Source organism: Leptidea sinapis, chromosome Z (genome assembly GCF_905404315.1).
Source record: "Leptidea sinapis chromosome Z, ilLepSina1.1, whole genome shotgun sequence".
Lineage (NCBI taxonomy): Eukaryota > Metazoa > Arthropoda > Insecta > Lepidoptera > Pieridae > Leptidea > Leptidea sinapis.
The window spans coordinates 3,548,182-3,561,209 of NC_066312.1; the positions used below are offsets into that span (position 1 = coordinate 3,548,182).

The following is a 13,028-nucleotide window of genomic DNA, read 5'->3' on the forward strand; positions in this document are numbered from 1 at the left end:
AATGCGATATAAAGGGAAGCGCTTGCCTGCGTTTGTACGACATAATGTTGTGTAAAAAAGATGGTGAGATATTATTTCTCAATGGTGTTTCTTTGTGGGAACGCCCTATTTCTTATCAAATTTCATGATGCACATTTAAATGTACTGAATGGGCTTATTCAGATTTTCTATGTCGTCGTAAATTCAACATACAAATAGGCGAAGCATATAAACAATAGACTTGAGTGATGTTACCTTATATAAACAGAATATATAGCAATAAGACTCAGAGCTCTCGGAGATATAGTTTATAACTTAAGTATTAATGTGTGAGTGTGAATTCACAATTAATGTAGTCGGTTGCTAGGATTAAAACCTTGAATCTAGTTAGTACTGCATGCGGACTGTGAGTGGGCTTTAAGGCTTGCACGAATTCCACACACAGACATCAGTATTAACCGTAAGAATATCATGAAACTTATGTCTTATGACAAACCCTATTCACTGAACTGTCCTAACTAAATATTATACAAGTTTTTTAAGGTTAATTTGGTATGCTTGTATCATTGTGAAAAATTAACACACATAGTATGGGACAGAAGAAGTTTTTAAAAGAATTTTTGAGGAACTCGGACAGAATATAGTTATGTATAAATTGATTTCATAAATTCAAAAATATCCAAGTTCTGACAAGTGCGTGTTACTATTTCGTAATATGTCCCTCAGTTAGGTCCATTGGCAGTAAGTTATATTAAGGTATTTATTAATTATAAACTTGAAATCAAGTCAAACATTATTAGTGCGTCATTACCTTTTTATCATTCGTCAGCCGTTAATCAATACGTTATTACCTTCTGAAATGTATTAATATTAAAATAAACTAAATTACTAAAATTTTTACGAACCTATTATTTCTTGACATTATAGTCATACAATTTTTAAAGTGGTTAAGTTATAGAATTTCAAATTAAAAACATTCATTGGAAATTAGTAAACCTCTGAAAATTGCTGTGCCCTTGCAAGGCGTCATAATACAAAAATACATACCAAATAACACAACCTTCTAATGTACTTTGTAACATGCAGTAAATTTAATTGTAAGTTTCAGTATTTTGAATTTGTATTACATTATAACATAAGAATACTTATAATTATTTCATTGTTCACTACTAAGTACCACACTGTGGCTTTGACAAATTGAAGTATATTAATACGCATTACGTACTTTTATGATCATGCTGCCGTGTGTTTTCAAATTCAAATATTTTTATTCAAAATAGGATGTGACATCACTTTTTGAAAGTCAAAAGTTACCACCCATTCCATTGTTTAAAAAAGTGACACAATGTTCAGACACAAACTTTATTTTTATTTTCATATCGATCTCTGAACCACGCTAGGTATCACACCCTTTCGTAGCTTAGTTGGTATGGCGACCGTTACTAGAGACGTGCCAGTCTAAAGGAAACGAGCCATTAAATAGATATCAATATTGCTGACTCCAAAATAATAGTCGGAGGGTTTTTTTTAAACAAATCAGAAATATTGGACAGTGTAACAGGATGCTTAAATTCCCTGTCATATTATTTCTTACGTTTTTCAAATTTGTCCTGAGTATGTTATGGATTTGTGGTGAGTAACAAAACACTTTTAAAGGATTAAATGCGTGTAATTGTGGCTGTGTTTTGACAATACATTTTTGCGTAAAAGTTACATTTTTATTATTTTAGTTAACCCGACGTTTCAAGACCTTTCCAGATCTCGTTTTCAGGGCATAAAATGTAACTTTTACGCAAAAATCTAATGTAACGATACAGTAACAATAACACGCGTTTTAATCCTTTAAAAGTAATTTATTTAAGTGTGTAAAACTCGCGTTAATTAAAGAAAATACTTTGTGCATTTTTATTGATGGTTTGCCATAGGTGTTTTTGGATCCTTTTTTCTTAAAAATAAAAGAAGTCACCATATATTGGGTTAAAGGCGACATTGTTTTCTTTATTGTTTTGAAGTTGGAAAGTTTATCATTTTTTCATCTTCTTTAACAATATTTTTATCTATTTTGAAACTGAAAGACCACACGCACAAGAATCTGATTTTTGAACTTTTACAAAATAAAACATTATTTTATTTCTTGCATTATATAGCTATAGTAACTTACCTCCCATTTTTTAAAATAAATAACGGCAATGTGTAAATATTATAACAAAAATATAAAGTTGTAACAACTCTATACTCAATCGATCAACTGATAGAAGTCCATCGACTGACAAAACACGAAGTTTCATATAATAGCTTCTTATAATGTGTGTCATGCCAACGCGAAATATACCTAGTCTGTAAAGAATTATATTTATTTAGCCAAGCCAAGTTTAGTATCTGCCAATATTAATATTTATTTAGCTAAGCTTAGACCAACAACTTGTAAATCGTCTCTTTAATTTCTGTGTATTATATATATTAGCTAAACTATATATGAGCTCGCAATTTACTTGCAAATACTGGCAGCACATGTGCCTTTAATATTAATAATTAGAAAGAGTTGTAACAACTCTATATCAATATTTTTTTTTTCATTTCAGATTACTTCTCATACTCAGATGATGCCTCAACGCGTGATGGTTCGCCGCGTTACTCGCAGGTATCTTATTTATTATATAGGTATCGTATTTACAACGAAATGCAATGCTAGCTGTGCGTGTCTATTGCGAACAAGCATGGCGAAAGGTCGACCGATATAATTGTACTAAATTTTATACAACATGTTTACTATCCCTAAGACGTTCAGTATTTCAACAGCTCTCCGGACTCCGAAGAATCAATGGCTGGTGAAGACAGCGACTATGACCGTGATGACGCATTTCTTGTCAACTCCGAGAACAACTTTTACGGTAAGACTCCATTAAAACATTATTCGCCCTAATAATGTCAAAGAGAACATAATAGTATCATTATGTTACAAAAATCGATTGGGTACTTACAGTTTTTGTTTTTTTTAAGCTATACCTATGTTCATAAATAAATGTATTAGTCAAGTTGCAGGGTGTGATATTACTGATTAAACATGTATCTAACGGCCGTTCCCCATATCTACAGATAGAGATAAATTGCTACCTTCTTCTGTCAGTAAATGGCTGTCAATAATCGGAAGCAGTCCCAATATACCCGATAAGTCATTTTTATCGCCTTATATTAAAACGCGTGAATTACAATTGCCATACAAACTTATATCGCTTGTAAGCTAAACGTCAACAGATAGCGTGTACGGATAAGGTGAGTTGCCGTCGATAAGTTTTGTGGGACAGAAAAGTCAATTATAGTTACGATTTTTATCACAAGTAAGAGATAGACTGTATATTGGGAACGGCCGTTAATGTTCTTCAAAAATCTATGTGTTGCATTGTATTATTACAGTCAACATCAAAGTGGATTATTGTATATTTTAGCTCATTATTTATATTAAGGTGTAATTCGCATCCTCCACAAGTATTATTCAATCTTTGTATCATTAGTTGCCCGGCATAATGTAATTAGGTACAGCTAAAAATAGTATCATATTTTGTAAGCAGTATTTGTAACTACAATACAAAACAGAAAACATGTAGAAAACTTCAATTATAATAATAATAAGTAGGTAATAAATATATTGTATTAAAACTTGATGGAAATGATACAATGTAAGTAAGATTACTTTATAAAACTAAAGGTAGGTAGGTAAATGAATCCATACTTTTGCCGCTGACTGTACCTTCGTTTTAGGCCAGACTTTCCTTGGTAGGTATTGGTAATTTCAAATCCTTGCTGCACATTCAGTCTTCTTCAAAGACGGTCTGTTTACGGACTTGAAACGTGAGTAATTTTCTTTATACCATATATATATAGATACTCTAATATAATAAAAAATAAATCTCATATAAACACATATATATATATATATATATATATATATATTATAGAATATTGAAACGTAAACTAAGATGTGGTTTGAAAAGACAAATATAATGTTTTACGATTGCATACCAATCTGTCCAGATTTTCTTAAACTTGCCAATCGACATTATTTAAAATTATTATTATTTTAGGTTAAAATGCTATTACTATAATTTAATTCTATTTATACTTAGAAAAAGTGGAATATATTTGTTTGTATTATAGTAATTATTGTAAGTTTCTCAGCAGTTTTATCGATGTAGCCATCAGCTATAACATAATAAGTCACCTACGGTTACACTTGCCTCCCTCTCTTGCTCGTAAAAATATACTAACAGTATATATATACTAACAATATATATAAACCCTCAAAATAAAATAAATAGGGTTAATTAAATTCATTGAAATCTATTGCTTTTACTACAAAGGAGAGAGAAATGGCCTATTTGAGGGGCTTCAAAAGTATACGTATAAAGTTATAATATATAATTTTACTTGAAACCATTTTGCTAGGCATAAAATATTTATTTTCTCGTCGTTAACTTTGTATTTGAGACATAATGGTGGTGGTAGTTGGTGCTTTGTAAAAAACCAATGGTCCGTATTTATCGATATAATAATAAATGGTTTATAATTTAGCTCCTCCCGGACCGTGCACTAGCGGCAGCCGATTCACCCGATTCTGGAACGCCTTGCAACGCAAAATGTTCGCCATGTCTTACTTGTGCCCTGGATTCTTACCCTGGATGGATTGCGGCCCGGCAACTGAGTACAGTGGTAAGTCATAAGAAACATAATATAACCTCTAATACCGAGGCTTGACAACGATCATCTAAGGTTAAAACCGCTTTTTCATCTTTGACTATTCATTGTCGATGGATTACGAAAATTTTAATATACTTTCATAAAGATCGTCACCTTTTTGCTCTAAATAGTGATTTTCATTATTATATAGCTGTAATAGTAAATGGATACACTTTCATAATGAAGTCCCGTTCACTGTTCAGGCATTATCTATAAATTAACTTAAATATTCTAAATAAAGGCTCTGTCATTAATCCTATTACTACTACTCCACAGCTGAATTGAAGCAGTCAAAATTTTTATACTAACTGTCCTGTTTAAATAGCATGTCAGTCATGACTATGGCTAATGATGCGATAATCATAAACATGTTTATTCTATAAATCCTTTTGAGTTACCAAAAACCGTAAAGCAGGTTAAAGGTTACTTTTTCCTTTCGAATATCAATTTCTCAATATAATGTAATGTACTTAAACTATAATGAGTTCAAATTTTGGTTTCCAAGCCTGACAATATAAATTAAGCCTGTTTGCTTTTATAATAAGCGTGCTGATATTATTAAAAATCTTATTTTTTTAAAGGAATGTTCGTGATCAAATCCGTTGGCGTCATGTATGTGCTGGTGATTATGTTGGATGTCCTGGCTGCTTATGGAAGCCCAAGTACTTCTACCTTCACCGCTGTTGTTATGGTACTTCTGGCGTTGGCTATTCTGATGATCTTGCTCATGATCTCTCGCAAACCACAAAACCGGTAAGTGAATATGACCGTTAAATAAAATAGTGTTGGGGGTACTAAGGCTATAAAACCGTTGCACACCATTCTTTAAATAATTGGACATGATGGTTTAAAATAACTATGTAGGTACCCAGATATGTTCGTGCACACGAGCGCTAACTCTTACCAAACCAACCTAATATCTTTCAAATTGTTTTTCACTGAATAATATTTTTGTGAATGAAAATAATATTTATTTTAAGCTAAGACTAATCGAGGCACAAAAATGTATGGGGCCCAAGCTCCATACTGTATTGGTCATTTTCCTTTACCGTGCCAAATGTCAAAACTGTAGATGCGAATGTCTTAATAAAAGGAGAGGTGATAAAACCGGTGAAATCTACTATATTTCTTGTTTTACTATTGGTTCCAAATTGCTCCAATCCAAGGATTCGATAATAAACTTAGTTCTACAACATCGCGGTAAAAAAGATTAGACAACTGACATAGATAGTAAGACACAACTAGTTTTGTTATTTTCATAGTATAATTTATTGTGGTACATAGCTATGGAGTAATGCTGCTGATATTAATGCCTGATTGATATTAATCTTTGAATGCAGCCTGGTTATCACCAGGTTAACAAACATTAACTTATTATGCCTAGTGCCTACTACTCGGCAAGTCGAGCTAGTAATGGGGCGATGGATATGATTTTATAATTAGATCCCAAAAAATTTTCATAACAAATGTATTACGAAATTCAAAAGAATCATTAAAAAGTGCTTATGTGGCAAGCAATACCATAAATGAAGAAGCCCGCTGAGTTTCTTGCGAGCGCTCTTCTGAGATCTGAGACATTTATTTTCGAATTGGTGGTAGTTTTTGACTTTGAATAAGTGATCCTATATTTAAAGGATCCTTTTTTGAAATATTTGAATTTGACGTCTTAAATCAATTTGAGAGTTAGATTTTTCCTGTTCTTTTTGAACAACTGTGCTTGACGAATGAATCTGTTTCTCGTCCAAGTCAACGCAGTCATCTAGGCATGCCATGCGGTCTTGCGATATTAGTTGAGAGTTTACCGGGTTTTGTGTCTGGATTTGTGCAGGTGTAACGTTAGTAGATTTCACTAGCCGAGACCGCTCCAGTTTGAATTGATAACAAATTGCCCCACTCTCACCTCATCACTTAATGTTAGTGGTGTGAATGTCTGTTGAGCTGTCCCCATACAGGGCGTCCACCTCGTCGTTGGAGTGTATAGAAGCCAAATTTAGTTATACTTAGTACATATTAGGTACCTACACTACCCAAGTCGACACACTCTTTACCTACTGAGGTACGAGGGTTGCTGACGGGAGACATAACTTAGACTTAACTACAGTTAACCCGTAAGCCTTATGACTTGACTTTAGGTATATACTAAATGTAGACTAACAAATTTAAGCAGAATTAACACTTAAGACAATACATTACATTTAGAAAATCATGGATTTCCGTAAAATAAAGTCTAATTCTATAAATTTTCTTGTTTATACATGTTTCTATAGGTAAGCCGTAACTGTATTATGTACGTAGGGGAGAGGCGTACAAAATGGCATAGGCGGGTAATATGGCACACCTACTTATTTCTTAAATGAAACAAATATTTGTTCGCGCAATGGCCTGTAGAGGGTCGCTTGGTGACAGGTCGTAACCTGTAGCAGCTCAGGTAGCGTCCGTTCGACCGTGTGGTGCGCACGCGTGTTTTTATGATTTCTGCAGTCACGAGTTTTGTTTTGTTGGATTTTGCAAGTCGTAAAAGTGAGTATTTTTTGACGTTTATTTGTTTGTTCTTAGCGTTAAAATATTGTAATATTACTAAATAAGTTCCAGAATGTTTTGAAATCTCAAAATTCTTGTTACATTTTTATTCGTTGATTTCTAAAATTGCAGGTTATGAAGTGGACAAAATGGTATACACCTTGTTCGGGTAAAATAGCATACTATGTCATTTAACCCACCTTTTTATCTTTCTAGCGTTGGGATACAATCTCCATGGAAAAGGCTATTCAGGCCGAAGAAGATTCAACGGCAGCTGATAATCTATGCATACCATCAGCAGGTCCATCTCAGGTAGTAGCAGGCAGTTCTACGTCCCTGGTAATTGCAAGTACATCAGCTGCAGACAACCCAAGTCCAGTCTCAGTTGCCGAGTCTACAGGCTCAGTTACTGCAGGACCTATGAAACCTACGTCATCTAGGATACTCCAAGACATGAATATCAATGTTCCTGTTAGCGTGCTATCTCCAGTACCTAAAGGAATATATGTGACTGGACAAGGCAAAAGAAAACCACGCAAGAAACCATCAGTATTGTTACTAACTTCAACGCCAAATATAGAAGAAACAAAAGCAAAATCCGCTCCTCTACCTCCTCCAAAGAAAAAGACAAGAAAGGTTACAAAAGTTTTAGACTTTAGTTCTGATAGCGAAAATGATTTTTCTTCTTTAAATGCTTACACAGTAACCATAGACGATGACGAAGATTGTCCGTGTATTTATTGTAATGACCTCTTCTCAAGATCCAAGCCAAAAGAGATCTGGCTCCGGTGCTTGAGCTGTAAAAGATGGGCATCTTGTGCAGATGTTCCGAAAAAGACAAAGCGTTACACGTGTGAACTCTGCATGTCGAGTCGATGCATGCAATCGACTGATTTTTGTTCCTAATTTAGTATGTCATTTTGTCCACAGCACGTTTGTCATTTTACCCGCCGAGGGCGGACAAAACGGATTTTTTCTAAGTTTTTAAAATTATTTTTTAATTTTATTGTTTTTGTACTCAGATGATTGATCTCCATAATTATAAGTAGGTAATGAACCAAAGAATACATAATTACTTAAAGTGTTGAATATTATAAATAAATAAATATTTTATGACTGATTTTATAACTAGTATGTCATTTTGTACGCCTCTCCCCTATAATAAGAGTAGCAAGACGTTTGGCTTACGGTTAGTTTAGCCCCCTAAGCAATTAAATTCTTAATTACTTAGTAATAATTCCACTAGCTTTTTTGCTACTCCAACCGAAAAATACTGTTTTCACACTATAACTGCTGAGCAACCAAACAAGGTTCGACTGTGACACGTACATCAAATAATCAGGTTTCTGTATTTATTTTTCATTTAAATCGTAAACTATGCCAAACTCTTCACGTGCGCTCATACTTATAAAGTAATCCAAAGATTCAAGTATTTATATAATAATTTCTATTACAGCTACGGCTTGATCTATGCGACTCCTGGCGTTCCATTCATTCCGGCTATTGCTATCATCGTTAATATCTACCTGGTTCTCAATCTCTCCATACTGACGCTGATCCGATTCACTATTTGGATGATACTGGGTTTGTATAACTAAAATAATACTCCCATTATTAAAATCAGAAATTATATAACAATAAAAATAAATTTATGTTAGTAATTAAAGTCTACTTTTACACAAATTACTATTTGCTTTATCAAATATTGTTTGAAATTCATGTGTATTAAAATTCGAGTATTTTTCTTCTGAAGTTGTAATAATGAATTGCTATGTATATCATTATATTAATATTAATAATTTCGTTGTATTAATGTCACGGTCATTAGATTCTCCTTTTTTGACCTTGTATCCTTTTAGGTGATCAGCCTTTAATTTCTGTATATACTGCCTGGTATTAGACTGTTTAATGTTATTTACAAATTTCAGGACTTTTCATGTACTTCAAATATGGCATTAAGAACTCTGTTCTGGAGACTGAACCACTGATTCCCCGGGAGCCAACACCACCTCCGAGAAATCCTTTGGAGCGTTCAATGATTCCACAACCTTCAGCTCAGCCAGAACCGCAACGTGGTGACAGGAATATCTTCGAAGGCGACGGCACTGGACCTTTTGGAAACAATGAGTAAGAAAGACTATTTTCTTTATCGACCATAATTAGGATCGAATGTTATTTGCCCGCTGAGTTTCTTACGCCCATTCTTCTCAGGTCTGAGACAGTCTCTTTTGAATGGGTGGTAGATTTTGACGTTCAATAAGTGATTATAAATCCTATTTTGAATAAAAATATTTGAATATTTGAATTTGAATTTATTGATGTATTTTAATGAAAGCGTATGCGCGTTATGTTCCCTGTATATTGAATTTTGTCATACTTATAGACTCTAGTCTAAATCCAAGGTAATTCCAGTAATAACAATAATTGTTCTTGTATTCGTAGCTCATATTATACATATTTATTATCTTTCCGCCCTCCTTCTCCATTTAAAGTTTAATAATGCCAAGTGTTACACTCTTCTGTTAACACGATTTGTTTAAAACGGCGGCGTTACTAATGTTTTTCGGAAATGGGGAAGATTTTGTCATCTGCCAGATCGTAAACAATTATTTAATTTCTCTTTTGCCTGTTAGTATACCGATAGCCACAAACACTCAAAATATAATTTATAAATAGTTTTATTACTAGGAATTAGTTTCTTTTAAGTTTTCAACGGCATATTTCCAATAGTTTACGGGCTTTGAAGTCACATCGATACTTTCGGCCCCACATTCGCCCGGCAATATGCCGTTCGATTCTGCCCCTATCTGAGACAGTTATCTTATCTATCGAAAGTTGAGTGTGTAACTGAGATCATTTTTCGAAGACCAGGTTTTACCAACAAATAAATATTGTTTATCTGTTTCATGTGTGTGCCGGTTTTTTTAATGTTTTTGAAGTTGTACTTCTTTAGGCGCGCTATTAATAAATGATGTGAAGTTGATTCCTAAAATTTAGTGAAGTACAAAGGGTTCAAGCCCATACAGCCGTATTCATTATTTAATATTTATTGTCAAAGCCATCTTTTCAAGATTTTTACAAAATTGTTCTTTTTATAAACGTAGTATAGCAGGAGGAATAAATCATTTTAATGATTTTTGCTTCGTAAGAAAGAAGTATAACTTCTTGCACACACACACTTTTTTATCTTAAGCAAACAAAATTTTAGATGACGACATAAAATATAGAATATTTATTAAGGTTTCATTTGTTTCGTATTAAAGTAATAAATAATTGGTAGTTCCTTGCTGTATTTGATCTAGAATATATAAATAAGACTCTAGAACGCTAAAGAAAGATTAAACATTTTTGTTTTAATTGTTTTTATTATTTTTTTTTTATTACTGGGCAAATGAGACATATCATAACATAATTATATGTTTGATTCCGTATCTTTAGTTTTCCTGGCGCACTTCTGACATGGCATGTCTCTGAACCACACACAAGCCGCAACCCACCTGGAAATATAAATTACAAGCAGATTGAGACTCGGTGGGTAACAATTATATAACATTATACCTATATCATTCTTATCAGCACGACCTATATGGTCGTTGGTACTCTTTGAGATCCAACTTTACAACTAGATGACCTACAAACACGTTTATCCTTCCTATGTTATGTTACCATTAGTTAAATTAAAATAAAGGTACATTAACAGAGAAAGTTTAAAAAGACTTCAGCAAATATAAAATAAGTTTATGTTAGACTGACCTTAAAGCCCGTTAAATGCGTGACCAATTTTTATTTGTCACTGTGTGTGTTAGGTAGTGGTTTAATATGCAAAATTCTACGGAGCTAATGCCAAGGGTGGCTGACGGTTGACGACTTGTCAATCAAAATCGGTTAAAGTCTATACAATACAATAAATTCGCGTTCCTTTTGTATCTTGTCTTATTCAAGATGTTAGTCTATTTTAAGTCAATGGTTTACATTATCACAATCTTATTTCATGAGAATAGGGCTTTCCGAATTCTACTTTCAATGTTTTTTTTTATGGAAAAGGAGGACAAACGAGCTACGGGTCACTTGGTGTTAAGTGATCACCGCCACCAACATACATTTGCAACACCTGAGGAATCCCAAGAGCATTTCCGGCCTTTATCTCTGGATCTACTAAACCGATTTGAAAAATTCAAACCAATAGAAATTAAAATTTTTGTGAGTGTCAGGGGGGATGACATCGTTACTTGTGGCGTGTCATGCGAAGGTGGAATTCGACGGCAGGAATCAGGTGAACAGCGTTTGAACTCACACAGCGTTGTCTCTAATAACATTGTTCGTACTACATTTTGTCAGCTAGGAAAATACTTAACCATACAATACAGTTAGGGGTATTTTACTTTAGTTCCTTTTTTGATCGGACAAGTTTGCTTGAGTATTTCTTGGCTCAAAACACCGTAAAAATTAGTTATAACTTTTTTTCGCGGAAGAGGAATCAACGGTCTAAATGAGCGGTCATCTGGTGGGTGGGCATCACCGGCGGCCACACTTTGCCCACACCAGAGCGTGGCCGGCCTATTAGGTAGGAGTACACGCTCTTTTTGAAAAAACCTTTATCGTATCGGTCTTTCCAAATTTTGATAGATCATGGTAGAGAGTTGTAAACGTTGTGAGGGAATGTCACTTATCAAGATGGTGAGAATGACAATTAGGTTTGGGGCGTGTGGTGGAAGGTGGAATCGGGTGGCAGGAATCAGGTCGAATAGCTCTTTGGAACACTGCCGTTGATAAATGCGTTTATAGTAGAGTAGTCATTACATTCTCATTGGCAAAATCATTTTACAAATGAATACGATCATCTTTGATTCTTTAAGTAAGCAATCTTTCGTTTTCATTGCAGCTATGATGCCAAGACAAACAAGACAACATCCCACACACACACCTCTAGCCGACCTCCGTGGGCCTGCCCTGATGTCCCGCATGACTCATGGGATAACTAAGTTCCAACGGATGATACGCACGTTTTGTTTTTTTTCTATTACGTCCTTCACGGCATCGGTGCTGGTTTACTAATATCAAGCAAACTCTACGGGGCAAAGTAATATGTGGTGTGCGTATGGTACAATTACAGGCAATCGAATATATTGGAAAAGTAACACGTGCCTCTCCTAGGCACACCGATGTTATATGCCACCGCTAGTAGCGAATGCTTGAAATTAGTATATTATATTTATCGGTAAGCATCTTGAAAAAATGCGGTGAAGGAATTACCTTGCTAACTTATAATCGCAACTTATCGAGATATTTACCGATGATTATAATAAATATATTGATTATTCGACCAACCAGTACCGATAAGTGACAGGATTTCGTCCATATGTTTTAATATACATATGTATTTTAAATTTTAACTTATTGGTCCCTAATTAGTTGTAGTTTTCTTTTATCTTCATAGTTTTTTTTTTAATATTTTATTTTTATAGTTTTCCTACCATTTTCGCTTAGTATAAATTATTATTTATGATTATTTACTCGGTTAAGGTAAGGTTGCTTTGTGTTTTAAAATATGATTCCGAAGCTACAGTAAAAGTAATCCGTTGCAATTTTTTTATAATATTTAAACTAAAAATATCAGTTTTCATGTAAAGCTCATATTAAGTTCCTATAAATTTAAAACACAATTTAAAAGTTAAATTATTTAAACTGTGAACATTGTCAACTATATATTTGAAACGGCTTTCACGTTCAATTATTCAGACCAACCGCAGGTCATTCATCTAACTTAATATAACTTAAGCCTCTTCAAATATATA

At 33.8% G+C, this 13,028-nt stretch overlaps 1 protein-coding gene across 1 annotated transcript in view; it reads left to right on the forward strand.

Annotated features, from left to right (window-relative positions):
• LOC126978826 (probable cationic amino acid transporter) overlaps positions 1-13,008 on the forward strand; it is a 120,139-nt gene extending 107,131 nt beyond the window's left edge. Inside the window, exons 11-17 of the mRNA XM_050827915.1 lie at positions 2,562-2,620; positions 2,779-2,870; positions 4,549-4,686; positions 5,295-5,466; positions 8,690-8,817; positions 9,162-9,360; positions 12,116-13,008. Coding sequence (XP_050683872.1) covers positions 2,562-2,620; positions 2,779-2,870; positions 4,549-4,686; positions 5,295-5,466; positions 8,690-8,817; positions 9,162-9,360; positions 12,116-12,215 — 888 coding nt within the window. The 3' untranslated portion in view covers positions 12,216-13,008. The remainder of the gene's footprint in view (positions 1-2,561; positions 2,621-2,778; positions 2,871-4,548; positions 4,687-5,294; positions 5,467-8,689; positions 8,818-9,161; positions 9,361-12,115) is intronic.
• The last annotated feature ends 20 nt before the right edge of the window (positions 13,009-13,028 follow it).